Source organism: Quercus suber, unplaced genomic scaffold, assembly GCF_002906115.3.
Source record: "Quercus suber isolate HL8 unplaced genomic scaffold, Cork oak 2.0 scaffold_43, whole genome shotgun sequence".
NCBI lineage: Eukaryota > Viridiplantae > Streptophyta > Magnoliopsida > Fagales > Fagaceae > Quercus > Quercus suber.
Genome location: NW_027069508.1, coordinates 103,286 through 123,365, shown reverse-complemented (window position 1 = coordinate 123,365; position 20,080 = coordinate 103,286). Strand labels below are relative to the sequence as shown.

General features: G+C 34.8%; 3 protein-coding genes across 4 annotated transcripts; 2 read left to right on the top strand and 1 right to left on the bottom strand.

Annotated features, from left to right (window-relative positions):
- Positions 1 to 65: 65 nt before the first annotated feature.
- On the top strand, positions 66 to 6,478 carry LOC112010091 (AP-1 complex subunit mu-2). Of its 2 annotated transcripts, none has more exons than XM_024042429.2 (11): positions 66 to 583; positions 713 to 859; positions 951 to 1,013; positions 1,107 to 1,283; positions 1,478 to 1,581; positions 2,883 to 2,990; positions 3,078 to 3,174; positions 3,267 to 3,367; positions 3,457 to 3,598; positions 3,687 to 3,809; positions 6,027 to 6,478. In XM_024042429.2, the coding sequence occupies exons 1-11, from the start codon at positions 455 to 457 to the stop codon at positions 6,123 to 6,125; spliced, it is 1,290 nt and encodes a 429-aa protein (XP_023898197.1). In that variant the 5' UTR covers positions 66 to 454; the 3' UTR covers positions 6,126 to 6,478. The 2 variants fall into 2 exon arrangements, with proteins under 2 accessions (XP_023898197.1, XP_023898198.1); XM_024042430.2 differs by having other exon boundaries at positions 68 to 583; positions 3,270 to 3,367.
- Positions 6,479 to 7,600: 1,122 nt separating this feature from the next.
- On the bottom strand, positions 7,601 to 12,627 carry LOC112010065 (L-tryptophan--pyruvate aminotransferase 1). Its single transcript, XM_024042406.2, has 5 exons — positions 12,462 to 12,627; positions 11,892 to 12,201; positions 9,670 to 9,953; positions 8,083 to 8,384; positions 7,601 to 7,960 (listed from the first exon to the last, which is right to left on the bottom strand). Exons 1-5 carry the CDS (start codon positions 12,557 to 12,559, stop codon positions 7,758 to 7,760), a joined length of 1,197 nt encoding a protein of 398 aa, XP_023898174.1. The 5' UTR covers positions 12,560 to 12,627; the 3' UTR covers positions 7,601 to 7,757.
- A 4,637-nt stretch (positions 12,628 to 17,264) lies between these two features.
- LOC112010074 (uncharacterized) lies at positions 17,265 to 19,385 on the top strand. Its single transcript, XM_024042414.1, has 4 exons — positions 17,265 to 17,613; positions 17,892 to 18,170; positions 18,318 to 18,402; positions 18,539 to 19,385. The coding sequence occupies exons 1-4, from the start codon at positions 17,265 to 17,267 to the stop codon at positions 19,383 to 19,385; spliced, it is 1,560 nt and encodes a 519-aa protein (XP_023898182.1).
- The last annotated feature ends 695 nt before the right edge of the window (positions 19,386 to 20,080 follow it).

The window sequence follows — 20,080 nt, the reverse complement described above, 5'->3', positions numbered from 1 at the left end:
ACGCCGTGTAAAAAATAGAGTTCTCCTCTAAACGATGTCGTACGGATAAGAAACTCAAATGTCGTTTGCATTGGAAGCGAAACTTAACCAGTTGACACTATACACCAAAAATCGAGCTCCATTTACATTTCTACACAGATTTACACGATGAGAGAAAGAGAGAAAAAGATGAGTAATCGAAACACACACCTTTCTTCAATTAAATTCTGACAGATCGTTCAAAAAAAAAAAAAAAAAAACCGTGTCCAAACATGGTTCAGCATCGCAGAGCAACAAGTAGATTGTGCTTCAACCACACCATTTAGATCTACCTCTCTTCTCCTTATCAATTAGCTCTGGTAATTAAGCTCCAGATCTCACCTTATATAGCTCTTCGATTTTCTCCAAATCCAAGCACTAATCTCTCATCAATTTTGATCGGATCCAATCCGATCTGATCCTCGAAAGCCTAAAAATGGCAGGGGCAGTGTCGGCCCTGTTTCTCCTAGATATCAAAGGCCGCGTTCTCATTTGGCGTGACTATCGCGGCGATGTCTCTGCCGTTCAGGCCGAGAAATTCTTCGCCAAGCTCATCGAGAAAGAGGTAATTTTGCTCATTCTCTTTTTTTTTTTTTTTTCCTGTGATTTCAACTTAGCAAAAGTGTTAAACTTAGACTTCTTAGTTAAATTGAAGGCAACAGAACTGTTATTGAGTATTTTGGTATGGTATCAGGGTGATCCAGAGACGCAAGATCCGGTTGTGTACGATGATGGTGTAACCTACATGTTTATACAGCACAATAATGTGTTCCTGATGGCGGCGTCGAGGCAGAATTGCAATGCTGCCAGCCTTCTTTTCTTTCTACACCGCTTAGTTGATGTAAGCTTCGATTGGTAATTAGGGCACTAATGCATTCGTGTCGCTTGTAACAGATCGAGATTGTTCGTTATGGTTGATTTCTATTTGGCAGGTCTTTAAGCATTATTTTGAAGAGTTAGAAGAGGAATCGCTTCGAGACAACTTTGTTGTAGTGGTAGGAGAAGTTTTGTTAACTTTGATTGAATTTGATTGCGCCTTGTGCTTAACTAGATGTGCCTTTATGCTAATTACCTTGTGTTCTTGGCAGTACGAGTTGCTTGATGAGATTATGGACTTTGGTTACCCTCAGTATACAGAGGCGAAGATTCTTAGTGAATTCATCAAGACTGATGCTTATAGGATGGAGGTTACGCAGAGGCCTCCCATGGCCGTAACAAACGCAGTTTCTTGGCGTAGCGAAGGGATACAATACAAGAAGAACGAGGTACTACTAGTTTTACTACAAAATGCTTACAAACTGACATGCCAATGATTGTAATCGGAGACACATCAACCACTGTTTAAATAAATTTGTTGACTACTTTTTGTCATGCGTATGAAATTTGACACATTAGCTTGTAATGATAATGTAGTAAAATTAGTAGTAGTGCTAACATCACTCTTGATATTGTTTGTCAGGTTTTCTTGGATGTGGTGGAGAGTGTTAATATACTTGTCAACAGCAATGGACAAATAATTAGGTCTGATGTTGTTGGGGCATTGAAGATGAGAACTTATTTAAGGTGTGTTATCAATTAAAGTTTTGAGATTTGAGTTTCAAGTAGACATTGTAGCTGCTGTTAGTTTCATTCAACTTCATTAATGTTTAAATGGTTTATCTCATAATTTCCTCACCAAATTTGTACCTGAGGATTGACATGCGGAGTGAGTGAATGCAAATATTGCTATATTGGAGTGCCAGTTTAGGATGCCTTTGCAATAGACAACTCCATTTGTAATGAAAAATTTGTTCTCAAGGTTAATAGTGTAAGACCTAGTAAATTCTGTTGTTTCTTAAATTTGCATCTAAATGACATTTACACTCTCTTTGTTTATGGTGTTTCGTAGAGTAGAAAACAATAGTCAATAGAAAGCATAATTTGTGGTCGATGGAAAACAATCCCAATAGATTGGAAAACGTTATCTGTGTCCCAATTTTTAAAAGTAGTTTTGGGACATTATATACTCAACAAACTACCACAAATAAAATTTATACCATAAAAAACTTTCTCAAAGATAGGATTCAAGTGATAGCCCACTGCCAGCAGTTATGACATCCTTTATGGTGTCTCATGTCTAAGTTTTCACCTGCAAACCTTTCTCTTTTCCAACTTAATTATATGTGTAGATTTTGAATTTGGGGTTTATTCTTCCATTTGCTAGCAAAATGATAATGTTTTGTTGGCTCATTTTTAGGTTTGCACCCAAAAACAGGTAAATGAGTCAATTTTTTTTTTTTTTTTTTTAAATTTTAAAAAGAGTCATTTTCTAGAAATCCATCGTAACAAATGGGTAAAGATTGTTGTAAAATGCACCAAATTTTTGGGTTAACATGCAAACAAATGGTGCTGATTGGTATGGTAGAATTACTTCATTGGATGTCTAGTCATGGATTCCACATGTTCATTTCTCTGTCTGAATTGTTAGCTTTTAGGACATGCATTTTTTTTTATAACAAGTGTGGACTACCTTGTGATCAGATTGACTTATCAGAAAGTCAAATAAAAATGTTTGTACATTCAAGTGATCCACACGCTTGCTTAATGCTTCATCCCTTCTATGGTTCTGTGGGCTTTACTTCTAAAGCTTATGCTAATTGTGATATTTTTATATATACATCTCCAGTCTCCACCCTATCCTATAATGTAGGCAATTTAATCCAAGCTTTAAACACTTGGACTAGCACTTGATAGTTTTGTGTAATATTGCTTGCAGAAATATATTTCTTATCTAGCTTTCTCTACCTCTGAGCTTGTTACTCATCCTTATGTTCTGGTCAGTTTTAGCAGGATACTATAAATATTCATCAATTTGTCTGTTGCAGTGGCATGCCCGAGTGTAAGCTTGGCCTAAATGATAGAGTATTATTGGAGGCACAAGGTCGAGCAACCAAGGGAAAGGCTATTGATTTGGAAGACATCAAATTTCATCAGTATGTAGCTTAAGTCTTTGGTTAGTATTAAGTGCAAAATTGCTATCATTGCTGCAAGTTCTAAAGTAAATGCCAATTTTGGTCTAGGTGTGTGCGTTTGGCCCGGTTTGAAAATGATCGGACCATATCCTTCATACCGCCTGATGGAGCTTTTGATCTCATGACATATAGACTCAGCACTCAGGTTTACCTTTTACTTTACAAATGCTGTCCTTTTCTGTTTTTAGTTGCTTATTCCATGGCATTTGATCAGTTAAATTTTAATAATTCTGTTAGCAGGTAAAGCCTTTGATTTGGGTGGAAGCTCAAGTTGAAAGGCATTCTAAAAGCCGTATCGAGATTATGGTAAAGGCTCGGAGCCAGTTCAAGGAGCGCAGGTAAGGCTATTACTTAACATGTCTCTATTTAAGGCTATTGCTCTGAGTGTTTCACAGCCTGATGTTTTTCTTTAATACTAATTGTGCAGCACTGCCACAAATGTTGAGATTGAGTTGCCTGTGCCATCAGATGCTACAAATCCAGATGTTCGTACATCAATGGGGTCTGCATCGTATGCACCAGAAAAGGATGCAATGGTCTGGAAAATAAAATCTTTTCCAGGTGGCAAGGTATGAGGCCACTTTAGATTATGTTGCCCATGATTATTAAAAAAGTTTTTTTTTTTGTTAATACTATTTTCAAATATAAATTGTTTAGGAGTATATGTTGAGAGCAGAGTTTCGTCTTCCTAGTATAACAGCAGAAGAGGCAGCTCCTGAGAGAAAAGCTCCTATACGTGTGAAGTTTGAGATACCATATTTTACTGTTTCAGGGATACAGGTATGTGTTTACATGGAACAGTATTGCATGCTATATATATTCTTTTAAGTAATGAAATTTTTTATTAGAAATAAAACAAGGGTCCTGTTAAAGGATGCCCTTAGGGCATTTGTTAATGAGCCATTTTAGGAAAATTTTGAATATCACTTTTATGGGAAATATAAAAGGTTGTCAAAAAAGTCAATTGCTTTTTTCTTTTCCTATAAAAAGTTTCTAAAAGTATTCCCTAAACCAATGCCCTTAGGGCATCCTTTAACTTTTCCCAGAAAACAAACCTAGTACACTGATGGTGCACTAAGAGAGAAGTACAATCAATTCAAAATAAAATGATCAAACAAATGTAAAGAGAAGAACAAGGCAGAGAGAGAAAAGCAGCACTCCAATCCAACCAAGTTCGGAGGAAGAAGGCTTTAATGTCTAGGATATTCCATTCACGTCCCTCAAAACTTCTAGAATTTCATTCTTGCCAAAGACACCACATAATGCAATGTGGCACAGCCTTCCAAAAAGCGATATTTCTATGTTTGTTGAAATACCTCTGCCAAGATGCAAACATATCAGTGACTCTCTTTGGCATAACCCAATGGAAGCCAAATAAACAAAAGAGTAAAAGCACCAGTCTCCAAAGCTATAGGACAATGAAGGAGCAGTTGATCCACAGTCTTCCCACATTAGTTGAGGATAGGGAATAGTAATGACCATGCACCTCAAACCCGACTCTTGGCAGGTTTCCAGCAAAGTCTATCCATTCCCTCACCCTTAACAAACTTGGAATAGATAAGATCTATAAATGATACTAGTGACTCCAACTCCCAATCTTGGACCGGTCTAGAGAAATGAACACCCCAATGGCGCACCCTAGAAGAGAGTTGTAAAACATCAGCAATTAAGGACTCTTTAATGTTACTGAAGCTAAATAACTCCAGAAAAGTATTCTTGAGTGGACAATCACCACACAATACGCCATGCCAAAATTTCACTCTGTGCCATTACCCACCTCAAACTAAAGGTTTTTGGGAAAAGGTCTCCCATTGCTGTCTAATCAATCTCCAAAGACTCACACCATAGGGATACAAAACAGCTTTGGTGCAACATTCTCTCCATTCATTCCCGTATTTCGTCTCTATAACCTTTCTCCATGGGACTCCCTTTCCGTCCCACATCTCCAAAGCCATTTCCCTAACAAAGCTTGATTAAATCTTCTCATGTTCCTGTATCAACAAAAAAAAAAAAAAAAAAATCTTCTCATGTTCCTTATACCTAACCCTCCATAACGAACTGGTTCACAAACCATAGCCCATTTAACCAGTTTGCATGCTATATTATATGGGACAGCTTGATGATGTTCTCTTGTTTATCTTCAGTTACTCATGCTTTTGGTAAATGACATCCCCCCCTCCCTCCCCACAATTTCTCCTTTCTCAGATTGAGAAGCATACTCTTAACAATGCAAGGGTTAAAATCAATCACAGTACTGGTACTTTTCTTTTAGTTGGTACCAGTTGATGGTCATCCAGTATTTGTTCGATCAATTATATAAATAATTTTTTGTTGGTAGAATAGCACATGCGACTTCATTAGCTTAACCTGTTTGTTTTGTAACAAAATTCACATATAGTAAATTTCAAAGAATCTAGACTCGTAGGATTGATGTGATAGTCAAGAAATTGACTGGAAAAGGAAGAGTAAGAAAGGAAAAGAAATAACAAGCGGAAAAGAAACAAGTTACACATCCATTTGGCTAAAGCATTTTGACTCAGTTTTTTATTATTTAAAAATGAACAAAAATAGCTTTAAAAAAAAAAAAAGCTAACTTTTATTTTTTTGTTACACGTTTTAGTATAAAAGTTACCAAACACTATATATCTTTTGTCTTATATTTAGCAAAAAGCAAAAGGCTTTTTGTTCTGTTGACAAACGGATATTAATGGATCAGACTGAAAAGGGAGTTTTTATTATTATTATTGCTAAATTCCATTATCCACAATAGCGAACTCGACCACTGTGTTGTTTCTTCATTTCCGTTTTTTGAGTATTGTGTGAATCTGAAATAATATATGTAGTAAGACACAATATGCCATAGGGACCACCAAAGAGATGAACTTTTTTTGGGTTTACTATATATTAAGACCGTTTTTAAATTAACATGAATCATGACAGATCGAAGCAAGATGAGATTAGTATAAATTACATTACATAAATCTGGTGATTTTGTAGGTTCGATACTTGAAGATTATTGAGAAAAGTGGATACCAAGCTCTTCCATGGGTGCGGTACATAACAATGGCTGGCGAATATGAACTAAGGCTTATATGATGGTTGCTTCACATGTTGTTTCTATCCACCACGTGTATTTCTCCGTGAGTACTAAATTGGATATATATCAAGGACAAGGAGCCTTTTGAAAGTCCGTTGCCATGCATTGATGATTATTGAGAATAATCATTTTTGGTTCTCTGGCATTATTTTGGTTGGTTTGTGCATCGTGAATTATTTTAACAGGATTTTTAGTTGGTGGTTGTCCAGAAAGTACATTTTGTTATCCTTTTCTTCTGTTCGGAATAACATAGCATATCTTGTAATTTCAATATTTTCCTGTGATCTTTGTATTCAAATTAGTATTCCTTGAGAAATTTCTTGATCTATGCTATCTGGCTTGTAAATCGTAATCTCATTTTCCCAGATAGCTTTTAATGCCCAATTTAAGTGTCACAAAAATGCCTGCAGCCTGGCCTGGTCTAGAATTATCGAGGCCTGTGGGTTAGATTGTAGGCTAGTTTTTTTCCCAAAGGGCCGGCCGACTATTGCAGCCCAAGTGGTTGTGTTAAATTTTGAAAGCGTATGCAGAGAGGTCCCAGTGGATACCAAACTGTCCACCTAAAAATTACAATTAGTTGAAAAGTTTATGTAATAATTGATTTTTTTTTTTTTGTTATATAAAGTTATATGATATTTACAAATGGATTTAGAATAATTGACACACGTATGTAATGATATGCAAACACGTCTCAAAGAATACTCAAGTTTTGTGTAATTTTTGTTTTAAAAATATACTAGAACTCAAAGGATTGTAGTTTTCTTTAGATTGTAGCTAAGAGCATAACTCAGCATAAGCCATGTATTCTTATTTTTTATCTTTAAAAAAAAAATCTTGAAGATAATGTAATCTTATTCATCTGAATAAAGATGTATTTTTTTTCATTATCTTTTAGTTTTCTTGATTTTATCCTTAAATAATCAAGTGGCAACTCCAAATTCTAGAAGCCTCAATTCCGGGCGCCTATACGGCTATACTCACCAAATTTTTTCGGTGAGCTTTGGGTTCGATGGTAGCCATGGGCTATGTGGGATGAGCCAAACGGGCTGTTGACCATTTAATGAGCCGAGTATAGAGAAAAACCTTAGCTCTTGTCATGGCTTAGCTCATGGATAATTCCCATTGGACTTTTAGTGGGCTTCATAGGTGGGTCGTGTTTAATAGGCTACTCATAAACTTTTAATGTACCTTTATTAGGATTTTAATAGACATTTATTGGGATTATAAAATTTAATATCCTCCCGTCCTTCCTTCTCCTTCTCAAAAAATAATTTAATAAAAATTATAATTATGTTAAACATCACAAAACACAAATTGTCAAATTGAACAATTTAGAGGTTTAAATAAATGTATTGTCTAGAGTCTTATAACTCAATTGGTTGATATCTCTTAATATTTTCAACAGAAACATCTAAGGTTTATATCTCTTTCCTTATTGTAACTATCGAATTATAATATAAAAAAAAAAAGTACATTGATATTTTTATTATTCTTATCAAGGTGAGAGTATTTCAATAGACAACGACATGTAACACAAAGAGCTGGAGCTTAGAGGTTCTTATTATTTATGAAACTCTCTTTTAAGAATTTTACAAATTTCATCTCAAACTCCCATGACTCCAAGATATAAACTAATGTCCACTGCTAATCCCCTGGGTTGCAACCACCAATCGCTCTATAAATTGGTTAAACTCGTCTTCCCTGCTTAACATACTAACCCTAGCAAATATTGGATCGACACCGAAAGCCTTGCCCCCTCTTCCAGCAATCTTTAATCCTCTTAAAAATTCATTACAATCCTCTATACCTTCTTTGCACTTCAACCATGCAAAAGCTGTTAGGGAAACAATAAAGTAATTATGTTAGAACATGCATTTTCCAATATTTTTTTTTAAATGAGAGAAATTAAGAAATGGGATATTCCATGCTATAGTTTTGTATTTATTGAAAACGTACCTGGCAATGTTTTAGTGAACTCGCCAGTGAAGAGGCAATGCTCTCTTGGATGCTTGTACAAAGTGAAACACTCGCTATGTTTTAGAGCTTCTCTTAATTTCTGCCATCTTTTAGCCATGAGATTTCGAGAAAATTCAAAAAAGTTCTCTGATTCTCCAAGCCCAACATTTTCGCAGCCATCACAAAGCACTCCTATGACTTTTGCTGCTCTGACCTGTGATTCTTTTGATACACCAATTGAGCTGATTGCTATGTAATCAGTCATCTTTTCAGCAATGTCTTTATCCTTAACAAGAGCCCATCTTCCATACAAAACAAAGGCAAATCATTAGTTTATAATTAGGTTTAAAAACAAAGGCAAAGCTCACGATTGCCTCTCTTGTCTCATTGTTTTAACCATATAATTTGTTATTTTTATTTATAGGTAGACAATGGAGAAGAGGGGAAGTGGGATTCGAACTACGGACATAAAATACTACAAAAAATACCATTACCATTAGGCTATAACTTTAACATCGTAAAATTTGCTAATTATATGATAGTGTAAATAGAGAATTTTACAAGTAATTGTTAATAATTTTGTAGTTTAGTGGCATTAATTGGTCCATGGACGGTGCCGTGAGGGTGGAAAGGGGGCAATTGCTTCACTGACCCTACCCAAAAATCCTAGATACTATTATTTTGCAGTTTCACTATAAGTTAAATATACCGGCTGTTTCACGCTACTTGAAAATTTACATAATGGAGTAATACAATTTTTAATACAGTATTGAAGTATTAAACATAGTAAAGTAACTAGTGTAATACAATAACGTATTCCGGTTTTCCAACTAGATACCGGTACTTTGCTTTTTTCGGTAAAAGGGAAATATTGTACCCTAGGCACCAGTACTTCAGGGAGTAATACAATATAATGATATTAATTGATTTGTCTTCTTTTCTTGGGTGATTTTTTTTTTTTGGATATAACTAACGAAATGTTCTCTTTTATATGTCTTTGAATATTCAAAATCTATAAAAGTAAAACAATGGTAGGAAAAACAAAGGTTAACAAAATAGAAGAATAATTACATATATATAAGCTCCAAAATTTGATATTATTTTTATAGATTTTGTTTGATTATTTTCATTGGCCTATTTTTTTATTATAAAAAATTAATTACAAAGTACAAATGAATCTAGAAAAATTTATGTTTAAAAAAAAAACTACACGTTAGTTTCATTTATGCTAAATCAATAAATAGAACTACACTATAGCTTTACCAAAATAATGGAAATTTAGATAAGTTATACTTAATGTCTATTTAAGAAGCAAAAACCTTTTCATTTGTAAGTAGAACTACGACTTTGAAAGAAAAAATTAAAAGGACTTAAATTTTTTATGTATATGTCTATTGCAAGTGGTAAATTTTGCCTTTTTTCAAGTCAAATCTTGATTTCGCCACTGAACTGGTATATTTTATAAGGAGAATTGAAGCTTCGATGCTCCTCCCCCACATCTCTTATAATTTTTTAGAAATCTACTTTCTTTGGTCAATTATATTTTTCTACACACTTCCCTACATAACCATGGAATAAGATACTAACCCAATCCGGGAACCAGCATGTCCTGTGCATTTGGACAATGTAAAGAGCATAATTTCATGATCAGCTGCAGAGGTAATGGCTGTGTATTGTGGCCAGTAGTAAGCAAAGTCATAGATAACCTTTCCTTTACCACCGTTCACCACCGCTCCTCTATGAGTACCATCTGGGTTGTTTGGTGAATTCACCACCTCTATGTAGGGTCGTCCATCCTCGTTAAAGGTACATGCATCACCTGCCCACTTGTATAGCCCCGAGTGTAGGATTTCTATCATTTCAGGATATAACTGCAAGCAATAAGCATTATTATTTAGCAACAAAAATAGTGGGTTCTAGTGGGTTTTAATTAACTCAACTAGTAAAGTTTATTGCTGTCGAAATAAAGATATGAAATTCGAACTTTGCCTACACTGAAAGCTAATTTGTGTTTTAGCTTAATGATAAGTGGACACCATAACTTGAAATTTTATCATATTTAATAACAAATTGATTGAATCTTTTAAAAAAATAGCAACTAAAATATTTAAAGTACATGCATGCATGGATGTAGAATTTGTGGAAAAATTATGTGACTATGCTAGTACCATGGTAATTTCTAGTTTATCCTAGTAAAAGTACCGAAATATGCAACAAATCTAGTTCTTCCTTCTCAAATAAAAAGAAAAAAGAAGATCTAGTTCAAATTAAACATGATTAGAACCAAATCAACAAGAAATAGATCTAGTTCAAATTCCTTCTCACCAAAAAAAGAAGAAGATCTAGTTCAAATTAAACACGGTTAGAATCAAATCAATAAGAAAGAGGTCTAGTTCAAATTCTTTCTCAAAAAAAAGAAAAAAAAGTTACCTAGTTCAAATAAAAAATGCTTAGAATCAAATTAATAAGATCCGATTCTTAAGGTGAAATTGATTGAATCTTCGAATTTTTTTTTTGAAAGAAATAGATTGCAACGTAAAATATTTAAAGTACATGCATGTATGTAGAATTTGAGGAAAAATTATGTGACTATGCTAGTATATTTGTATATGCCATCGTAAGTTCTAGTTTTTTTTTTTTTTTTTTTTTTGGGAGCAAATCGTAATTTCTAGTTTATACTAGTAAAAGCACCGAAATATTCAACAAAGATATCTAGTTCAATATTTGTATATGCCATCGTAAGTTCTAGTTTTTTTTTTTTTTTTTTTTTTGGGAGCAAATCGTAATTTCTAGTTTATACTAGTAAAAGCACCGAAATATTCAACAAAGATATCTAGTTCAAATTAAACACATGCTTTGATTCAAATAAATAAGATCCAATTCTTAAGGTGAAGAATATGAGCCGTATCTATTTTCCAAACCTTTTATATATTTTGAAATACTTATCTAAGTTATCTTATTAGTTATATTGTGAGTTTCAGTTAGCTCAATTGGTAAAGTCTCTGATGGTTGTATAAGAGATTTGAAGTTCAATCTCTACCTACATCAAAAACTGATTGGTGTCTTAATCTGATGATAAAGAATTATCATCAGGAGTGGACACCATAAATTGAAACTCTCTTAAAAAAAAAAATTTATCTTATTAGTTTATCCTAATTGCCGTCTAATGCGGCTTGGTCATGTCGAAATTTAAGTTTAGCTACCTCCAATCGATAAGAGGCCGTCTAATTTATTCAGTTGGAGTAAACCCAAGAAACATGTTGGTTCTAAATCACACATGCACATGTCCCCATGTTTTGTAATGGTTCTAAACACAAGTACGTGTATATGTTCGCAGCATGTTCCCAACTTTTTGTATGTTCAAGAAACATGTTCTTAGTTCTTACACAAAAACGATGTATCTATGCTTAAGGGTTGAGTTGGAATTTTAATTATTGTCAACCTTGAGTGAAGTCAAGTTCGGGTTAAGAGTTTTTTCAACCCATTTATATCCTAATCCGGTCCATCATGTATAAAAGCTTATTTCACTACCCTTGTTTTAATTTTTATTTTATTTTGATTGATTTTGGTTTTTGAGAAATAATTTGATGAATTTGGAATACAATTTAAAAATAGTATATGAATTGTCATAATTTACTATTTAAAAAATGTTTAAATAATTAATAAAAGTTCAATGTTTTACCAATTGGATTCTACACATATGATGGATCGATTTAGGTTGAAGAAACCCTCCAACCCGACCTAACCCGATCTATGCATGCACATTCTAAGTAAAAGGCAAAGGAGAAATTACAATCAGTTAGACTCACCGAATAGTAAGGGGCAGAAGAAACAACACTGACTGATTCAGGTTCAGGAGCAGCAGGAGCAGTGAGAGCATAAAGCAAAGCTTGGAAGAGCTGCGTTGAGCCTGTCCCCAACACAATATGCCTCTTGTCTGTTAACGCATTTCCGACCACACCATGCAATCTCTTGATGGCATCACCCAGTTCTGGCTCCAAAAACCAGCACACATTGTTTTTATCACTGTAATAGCTCATCAAATCACTGCCCCGGATCAACACGTCACACTTGTCACCCATCTTTTGCCAAAACGGCTCAAATACCGTCGGATCGCCACTGTCATAGAAATGTTAAAAAAAAAATATCATGGTACTTATCAGATATCACTCAATATACCCACCAAAATATTTGTGTCAAATGAGTTTTACTCAATGTCATTGGTACACTACTACTTGACTTGAAAAACAGAAAAAGAAAAAACAGAAGGGTGTGGGACTCTGAATCCAGACTCTAATTCTTGTAGGAATATTTAAAACGTTAAATAATACCTTTAAACTACAAAGCTCTCGTATTGAAAATGGTGATATAAGACTTACGTGTTAAGAGCGAGAACAGAGTCTGAAGAGAGAGTAGTAGTAGTTCTTGCGCCATTAGCCGAGGGCAAGGAGGCTTTGTTAAGAGGAGCGCCAACCATTTTCTCGTTTGTAAGAGTTAATGTGTATATACTCTAGGTTTCTCTGAGTGTGTAGAGGTAATGTGTGTACACCGAGTGTGTAGGGGTAGTTGGATTTATATAGATGAGGATGAGGACCTTATAATTTTATTTTATTTATTTATTTTTTTGGTCTGAGAAAAAACCTGTTATTAATTTTTAGGGGAAAAAAAACCAAAAAAATCATATTAGGGATGTGAGTATCGTTTTATCTAAGTTGACTAAGTGTCTATTTGAGAACATCTTATTTAGCTGAAGTTAAAATTTTTTTACTAAAAGTGTAGAAAATATGTTAAAAAATAAGTTGAATAATATAGTGGGATCCATGAATAGTATCAAAAAAAGCAGTAAGATCCATGAATAGTAGCAAAAATAAGCTAAAAGTGTAGATAAGTTGAATTTTTCAGCTTATCCCAAATGGATGCTAAATCTGGGAGATAAAGTTTTTTATTTTATATTATTATCCCCTCTTAATACACCTCATCCACATTTTGTGACCAACCTTAAATTCTACTGAGATCATAAATATCTAATAAATTGTGATTGATAAGCATAAAGTATGATAAATGTTCATAAATATCTAATAAATTATGATTAATGAAGCATAAAGTAGGATAAATGTCTTCCTATAAAATAAAAAAAAGTAGGATAAATGATAGAAAGCCAAAGATAGATACCAAAATCATACTATTTTAAAGTAAAACCATGGTTGCTTTAAAGTCCAATAAAGACAAAATTTAGCTATAAAATTGGTTGTAATATTAAGTTACAACCTTACTCAATATCTTTTTATTAGAGGTGAATTTTGACAAATCCACAATTGGATTACATCTTCTTCTTATATCCTCCATACTTGTAAAATTTATAGAAAATTAAAGATCAATAATTATGTCATCAATAAATTGTTTAAATTGCAAGTTTTTGTAGTTTAAAATTATGTATAATATATAAGCTTATAGATTATATAATAAATAATATCCGATTAACACAAAAGCTGAAGTTGAAATTTTTTTACTGAAAGTGTAGAAAATAAGTTTAAAAATAAGTTGAATAGTATAGTGGGATCCATGAATAGTATTAAAAAAAAAGCAGTAAGACTCATGAATAGTAGCAAAAATAAGTTAAAAGTGTAGATAAGTTGAAATTTTCAGCTTATCCCAAATGGATGCTAAATCTAGGGGATAAAGTTTTTTATTTTATTTTATTATCCCCTCTTAATACACCTCATCCACATTTTGTGTCCAACCTTAAATTCTACTGAGATCATCAATATCTAATAAATTGTGATTAACAAGCATAAAGTATGATAAATGTTCATAAATATCTAATAAATTGTGATTAATGAAACATAAAGTAGGATTGTCTTCCTATAAAAAAAAAGTAGGATAAATGATAGAAAGCCAAAGATAGATACCAAAATCATACTATTTTAAAGTAAAATCATGGCTGCTTTAAAGTTCAATAAAGACAAAGTTTAGCTACAAAATTTGTTGTAGCCTTAAACTACAAAATTGGTTGTAGCCAACCTTACTCAATATCTTTTTATTAGATGTGAATTTTGACAAATCCATCATTAGATTACATCTTCTTCTTATATCTTCCATGCTTGTAAAATTTATAGAAAATTAAAGGTCAATAGTTATGTTATCAATAAATTATTTAAATTGCAAGTTTTTATAGTTTAAAATTATGCATAATATATAAGCTTGTAGATCATATAGTAAATAATATCTGACTGACACAAAATTGGCATGTGTATTAAAAGCGTCAAGATTGTAAAGAATATACAGTGAGAAAGAGAAAAACTGAATAGTTTGTATATTGATGTATATTCTGTGTAAATAACATTGTACAATAGAGAGCTTTAAAAAGATATTTTTAAAATTTCTAATCTAAAAGAAAATCAGTTCACTAAAACTTCTCTCTCTCTCTCTCTCTCGGCTCAGTGTAGTCATGGATTGTAGAAGATAAAAACTCACTGCCTTTTGTGAGGTACAACTTCTCCAATCTGTGTATCCAGATTGTCATAGAAGGCTTTGGTTCTCTTTGCAATTAATTTTTCTTCTCTTGGTAGTTTATTCATCATGGATGCATCAATGGAAGAACAATGGAGAAACTTCAAACTTTCAAAAGAGGAAAAAGGAGTCATGACAATGGAAGCTTCTGAAGTTGCAGGCTCCAAACAGTAGGCACAGTATAGTATTTTGTTCAAGCTGCAGACCAACAAAGAGTTTAATAAGGAAGCGTTTAAAACTACTTGTGGTGATCTTTAGCACCTTAATCAGGGTGTAACCATCAGAGAGGTGGGACAAAATCTCTTTATCGTTGTTTTTGGTTCGGAAGATCATTTGATGACATAATCGATAAAAGCCCATGGTCCTTTGATGAGAAACTGATTTTAATGAAGCGTTTCCTTAATGATTCCAGCCCAGCCAACGTCACATTTAGCCATTCTCCTTTTTGGATTCTTATTTTCAATATCCCCATAAAAAGTATGAATAAGGTTATTGGAACCCATATCGGCAATGAAATGGGGAAGCTTATAATGGAGGATGCACCTAAAAGTGGGCTTGCTTGGGGTCCTTTCCTTCAAATCAAAGTGAACATTGATATTACTAAGCCTCTTATGCGGGGGAAGATGATTCAAATTGATGATCTTGAGGCTAGTTGCTTTTAAATATGAAAGGCTTCCAATATTCTGTTATAGGTGCAGTATTCTCGGTCATCAAGATAGAGAATGTCCTTAGTTGAAGAAGGGATGTTTTTTTGCAGATGTGGATGGGTTTCAATTTGGGCCATGGCTCTGCTCTTTGGTCCCGAAAGGGAATAGGAAAAAAGATCCAAGGAATTCTACTTCAGATATTCGAGATGATGAGGAAGACGATACTCAATCACTTGTGGAGGATGATGAGGTTCTTGTTCAACAACAGCATCTTCAAATGGATCCTCTTTTGTCAGTCTCGGTGGTGAACCCAGGGAAACCTGCGTCATTTGGTACACCCTCAAAAGACAGAGGAGAATTAGCACGGGAAAAAGATTTGGTTCCTAGTTCCATCGGAGGTTTGAAATCTCAAATGGATCGAGCAGCTAAGAATACAGAAGTTTCATCCAATTCAAACTCTAATAAGGGTAACTATCCTATCCTATCAGATTTGGTTAATCTCAGTTCGGATTCAAATTTCAAGTTGAGGGATAATTTGTAAAATTCTCATGAGTCCAAACATTGTGATAAGGCCGAAAATCATGTTACTGAGATAGCTGAGTTATCCTCAACCAATAAGCCCCCACATATTAGTTGTTCGGGTTTGGAGAAAGAAGCTAGGAATTTTAAAATTCCTTTTGAGAAACTGCCTGATATTTATGAGGATATAGAGATGGAATCCTCATCTGATGTTGCTGCTGAGATTCCAAAACCAAAAACTACACATTTACTTAGTTGGAAGCAGATTTTCAAGGATAAGTCAAATTTGAATCCTAAGGATTCATCCACCTCTACGCTAGTACCTACAAAGCGGCTTGTTGGAGCATTGGATCCTATCACAGACCCTGATATCAGTTATAAATAGAAAAAGTTTTCAGTTGAGAAAGAAAATTTTCAATTATCTGCTCCCACCACTGGGGTTGGTACTCAACCCCTTTTCAACCCATAAAAGTTCTAAGCCTGAACTGCCATGGGCTTGGGATCCCAGAGATGGTAGTTGAACTTCGTTGTTTAGCAACAGAAGAAGCTCCCCAAATTTTATTTCTATGTGAACTAAACTTGATAAACGAGGCTTTGCTGAGCTGAAGGAAAAGTTAAAAATGACACAGGGTTTGGATGTCCCACGCATTGGCTTAGGTGGTGGATTAGCACTCCTGTGGCGTAAAAATATTAATCTTGCAGTTAAAACTTATTCACCTCATCACATTCATGCTCTAGTAACCTTTGAAGGAGTTGAGTGGCGCTTTACTGGCGTTTATGGTCATCCAGTGATAGCAAGAAGCGGTGAATCTTCGGAATTGTTACGCGCCCATTACATTACAGGATGTCTTATCCTTGGTTATTAATAGGTGATTTCAATGAAATTCTTCATCAAGATGAGTATTGGGGTAGTGGTTCTCGTCTTTATACTCAAATAGCTGAATTCCAACACGTGATAGATTACTGTTCACTACTGCATTTGGGTTTTGAAGGCCCTAGGTTTACTTGGTGAAACAATAGATTTCAAGGAAAGCTAGTATATGAGAGATTAGATCGGGGATTATGTAATCAAGAATGACCAATTTTTTTTTTCCTTACTCCAAACTATTTCACATTCCTTTTGGCTTTTTGGGTCACTTAGCCCTGCTAACTAAAATTAAAGCTACACGGTTTGCTCTGCCAAAGGGACCGAAGCACAGATTTTTATGGTTCGAGGCTTTATGGACTAGGAATCCAGATTGTGAGGATGTAATTAGATCCAGTTGGGACACTCCACAGTGGGGCACTCTAATGTATTGTTTGATATAGAGGATCAAGGTTGTTCAGGTTGCTTCGCTTCAGTGGGGTGGAGGGAATTTCAGAGGACTTGTGAAATCTATTGCAGCTAAAAGGAAATTGATGTCCAGCTTAGAAACGGAGTGCCACTTTAATCTATCTTATCCTCAAAGAATTCAGCTTAGGAACGCAGCAAGGTCGAAATTGAATGAACTTATTTCGTAGGAAGAGATGTATTGGCACCAACGATCTCGTGTTTCTTGGATGCAACATAGGGATCGCAATTCAAAATATTTCCATGTTGTGGCCTCTCAGAGAAGAAGAAGTAACAAGATTTCGAAGTTAAAAGTTTCTAATGGGAGTTGGATAACACAACAATCAGACCTGGAATTTGCTGCTTCGCAATACTTCCAGGAAATTTTCAGTTCGGCCTCATCTAACTCTTTTCATCAGGTAATTCAGCATATGGACAGAGTTGTTACTCCATATATGAATAGTATTCTACTTGAAGAATTCATAGAAGATGAAGTCAGGACAACAATCTTCCAGATGCATCCTACTAAAGCCCCGGGCCCTGACGGTATGAATCCTTTATTTTTTCTACACTTTTGGCATATAGTAGGTCATGATGTTTCTAGTGCTGTCATTGATTGCCTTAACTTAGGGAAGATCTTAAGCAGTATCAATCTTACTCACATCACCCTTATTCCTAAGAGGAAAAATTCAGAATCTATGTCTCACTTTTGGCCTATTAGTCTATGTAATGTAATTTTCAAGATTGTTTCAAAGGTCTTAGCTAAAAACTGAAGAAGATCTTGGGGACGATTATCTCTAACTGTCAAATTGCGTTTGTGTCAGAAAGAGTAATCATTGATAATATCTTGATCTCTTTTGAAACTTTGCATTACATGAAGACCAAAAGATGGGGTACATCTACTCACATGGCTCTTAAACTTAACATGAGCAAGGCATACGATAGAGTTAAATGGTACTATCTTAAAGCTTTGATGTTGAGAATGGGCTTTCATCCTCGATGGGTTAATCTGGTTTTAGATAGAATTTCTTCAGTTTCTTACTCTGTAATTGTGAGTGGTGAGGCATTTGGATTTATCAAACCATTTAGAGGGATCAGACAAGGTAATCCTTTGTCGCCTTATTTATTTTTACTCTGCTCTAAGGGTTTTCAGCACTTATTAGAAACTCAGTTCAAACAAATAGACTTCATGGTGTTAGTATCTCCAAGGGTGCTCCTATGATTACTTATTTACTATTTGCTGATAACAGTCTATTATTTTGCAAGGCATCCATTGCAGAATGTCAAACCATCAAAGAAATCCTTAGTTCATATGAGTTGGCTTGGGGACAGAAGGTTAACTGTGATAAGACTACTATCTTTTTTGGCAAAAATGCTCCAATGGACCTAAGGAGGAGATTAGACTTTACTTAAATGCCACATCTAATGAACCTTTTGAGAAATACCTTGGGCTTCCTCTTATCATTGGAAGAGGTAAGAAGCAAGCTTCTGCTGAAATTAAATTAAGGATTCAGTCTAAACTCAGCAGTTGGAAAGGTAAGTTTTTATCTCAAGTTGGGAAGGAAGTGTTGATTAAATCAGTAGCTCAAGCAATTCCTACGTATGCCAGGAACTGTTTTCTGTTTCCTAATGGGCTTTGTAATGAACTTAATTCTATAATGGGACAATTTTGGTGGGGACTAAAGGAAGTGGAGAAGAAGATGCATTGGCTTAGCCGGAAGCATCTTTGTTTCGCCAAGAAGGATGCCGGCATGGGATTTCGAGACTTGAAATGTTTTAATCTTGTCCTTCTTGCTAAACAAGGTTGGAGATTATTACACTGTCAGGATTCTCTATTTTTCAGAATCTTCAAATCTAAATATTTTCCCAATGGATCCTTTTTAGAGGCAGCCATACCATCCCATGCATCTTATGCATGGTGTAGTATTGCCCAAAGCCAAAACCTCTTGATCCAAGGTAGCCGCTGGAGAGTTGGAACTGGATCTTCAATTAATATTTGGCAAGATAAGTGGTTGCCCATGTCATCAAACCAAAAAGTTTTATCACCACGAACTTTTGATGCTCGGGTTTCTGATCTAATAAATGGGTTTGATTTTCAACCAAGGTGGAAAGGAACTCTAATATACTCTATTTTCTTCCCTTTTGAAGCTGATATCATTAAATCCATTCTGCTAAGTGTCAAAAGGCTTGCTAATTCTTTGATTTGGACCAAAAATCGAAGAGGTGTTTTCTCTGTTCAGAGTACATATTTCCTTCAAAGAGAAATTGAGGAAGCTGCTAATAGGAATATGGCTTCAACATCTAATGCTGGTAGCTGACATTCTTTTGGAAACATGTTTGGTCTGCAGTGATCCCACCTAAGATTAAAAATCTTATTTGGAGAGCTTGCATAGATATGGGAATGCTCCTTGGAGGCGATTGAATCATGTACTCATCTCCTATGGGAATGCTCCTTTGCTCAAGCCGTTTGGCTCCAAGCACCTTTTTGGAATTCCTTTAGGCTACCTCTGCATATTCAGTTCATGGAAGTCATAGATATGGCTACCAATAAACTTCAAACCCCTTAATTGGAAATATTTTTTGTGGCTTTATGGATGATATGGAATTGTCAGAACAAACTTATTTTTGAGAATGGGGCCCAATCATGTAGGTATATGGAATAGAGCAGCTACTTACACGTTGGAATTCATAGAGATCAATAAGATGCACACAGTACCTGCTGGAACCCCGGTTACTAGATGGTCACCCCCCCCCCTTTGGAATCGTCCTTCAAACTGAACATTGCAATTTCTCAGTCCAAGGCGTCTTTATCTGTTGGGCTGGGTTTGCTTATTAGGAACTCAAAGGGAGAAGTCATGGCAGCATCATATGAATGTGTTAGAAAGGAACATCATGCTCTATGGATAGTGGCATCAATGGTTCGTGTTGGCTTACTTTTCTGTTAGAGCACGAGCTTTACAAACATTATTGCAGAGTGCAATTTTGCTAAGTTGGTGGACCTTTTAAATTCAGA

Bases quoted from the DNA above. Each gene is read 5' to 3' on its own strand.
- LOC112010074 (XM_024042414.1), top strand. From the start codon at position 17,265: ATGTATTGGCACCAACGATCTCGTGTTTCTTGGATGCAACATAGGGAT. The intron at 17,614-17,891 runs GTATGAATCCTT...CGTTTGTGTCAG, and splicing joins TAAAGCCCCGGGCCCTGACG to AAAGAGTAATCATTGATAAT. The intron at 18,403-18,538 runs GTTAACTGTGAT...TATCATTGGAAG, and splicing joins AGTTGGCTTGGGGACAGAAG to AGGTAAGAAGCAAGCTTCTG.
- LOC112010065 (XM_024042406.2), bottom strand. From the start codon at position 12,559: ATGGTTGGCGCTCCTCTTAACAAAGCCTCCTTGCCCTCGGCTAATGGC. The intron at 8,385-9,669 runs GTTAGTATCTTA...TTTGTATGGAAG, and splicing joins CATGCTGGTTCCCGGATTGG to ATGGGCTCTTGTTAAGGATA. The intron at 7,961-8,082 runs GTACGTTTTCAA...TTTCCCTAACAG, and splicing joins GTTCACTAAAACATTGCCAG to CTTTTGCATGGTTGAAGTGC.
- LOC112010091 (XM_024042429.2), top strand. From the start codon at position 455: ATGGCAGGGGCAGTGTCGGCCCTGTTTCTCCTAGATATCAAAGGCCGC. The intron at 3,368-3,456 runs GTAAGGCTATTA...CTAATTGTGCAG, and splicing joins AGCCAGTTCAAGGAGCGCAG to CACTGCCACAAATGTTGAGA. The intron at 3,810-6,026 runs GTATGTGTTTAC...GTGATTTTGTAG, and splicing joins TTACTGTTTCAGGGATACAG to GTTCGATACTTGAAGATTAT.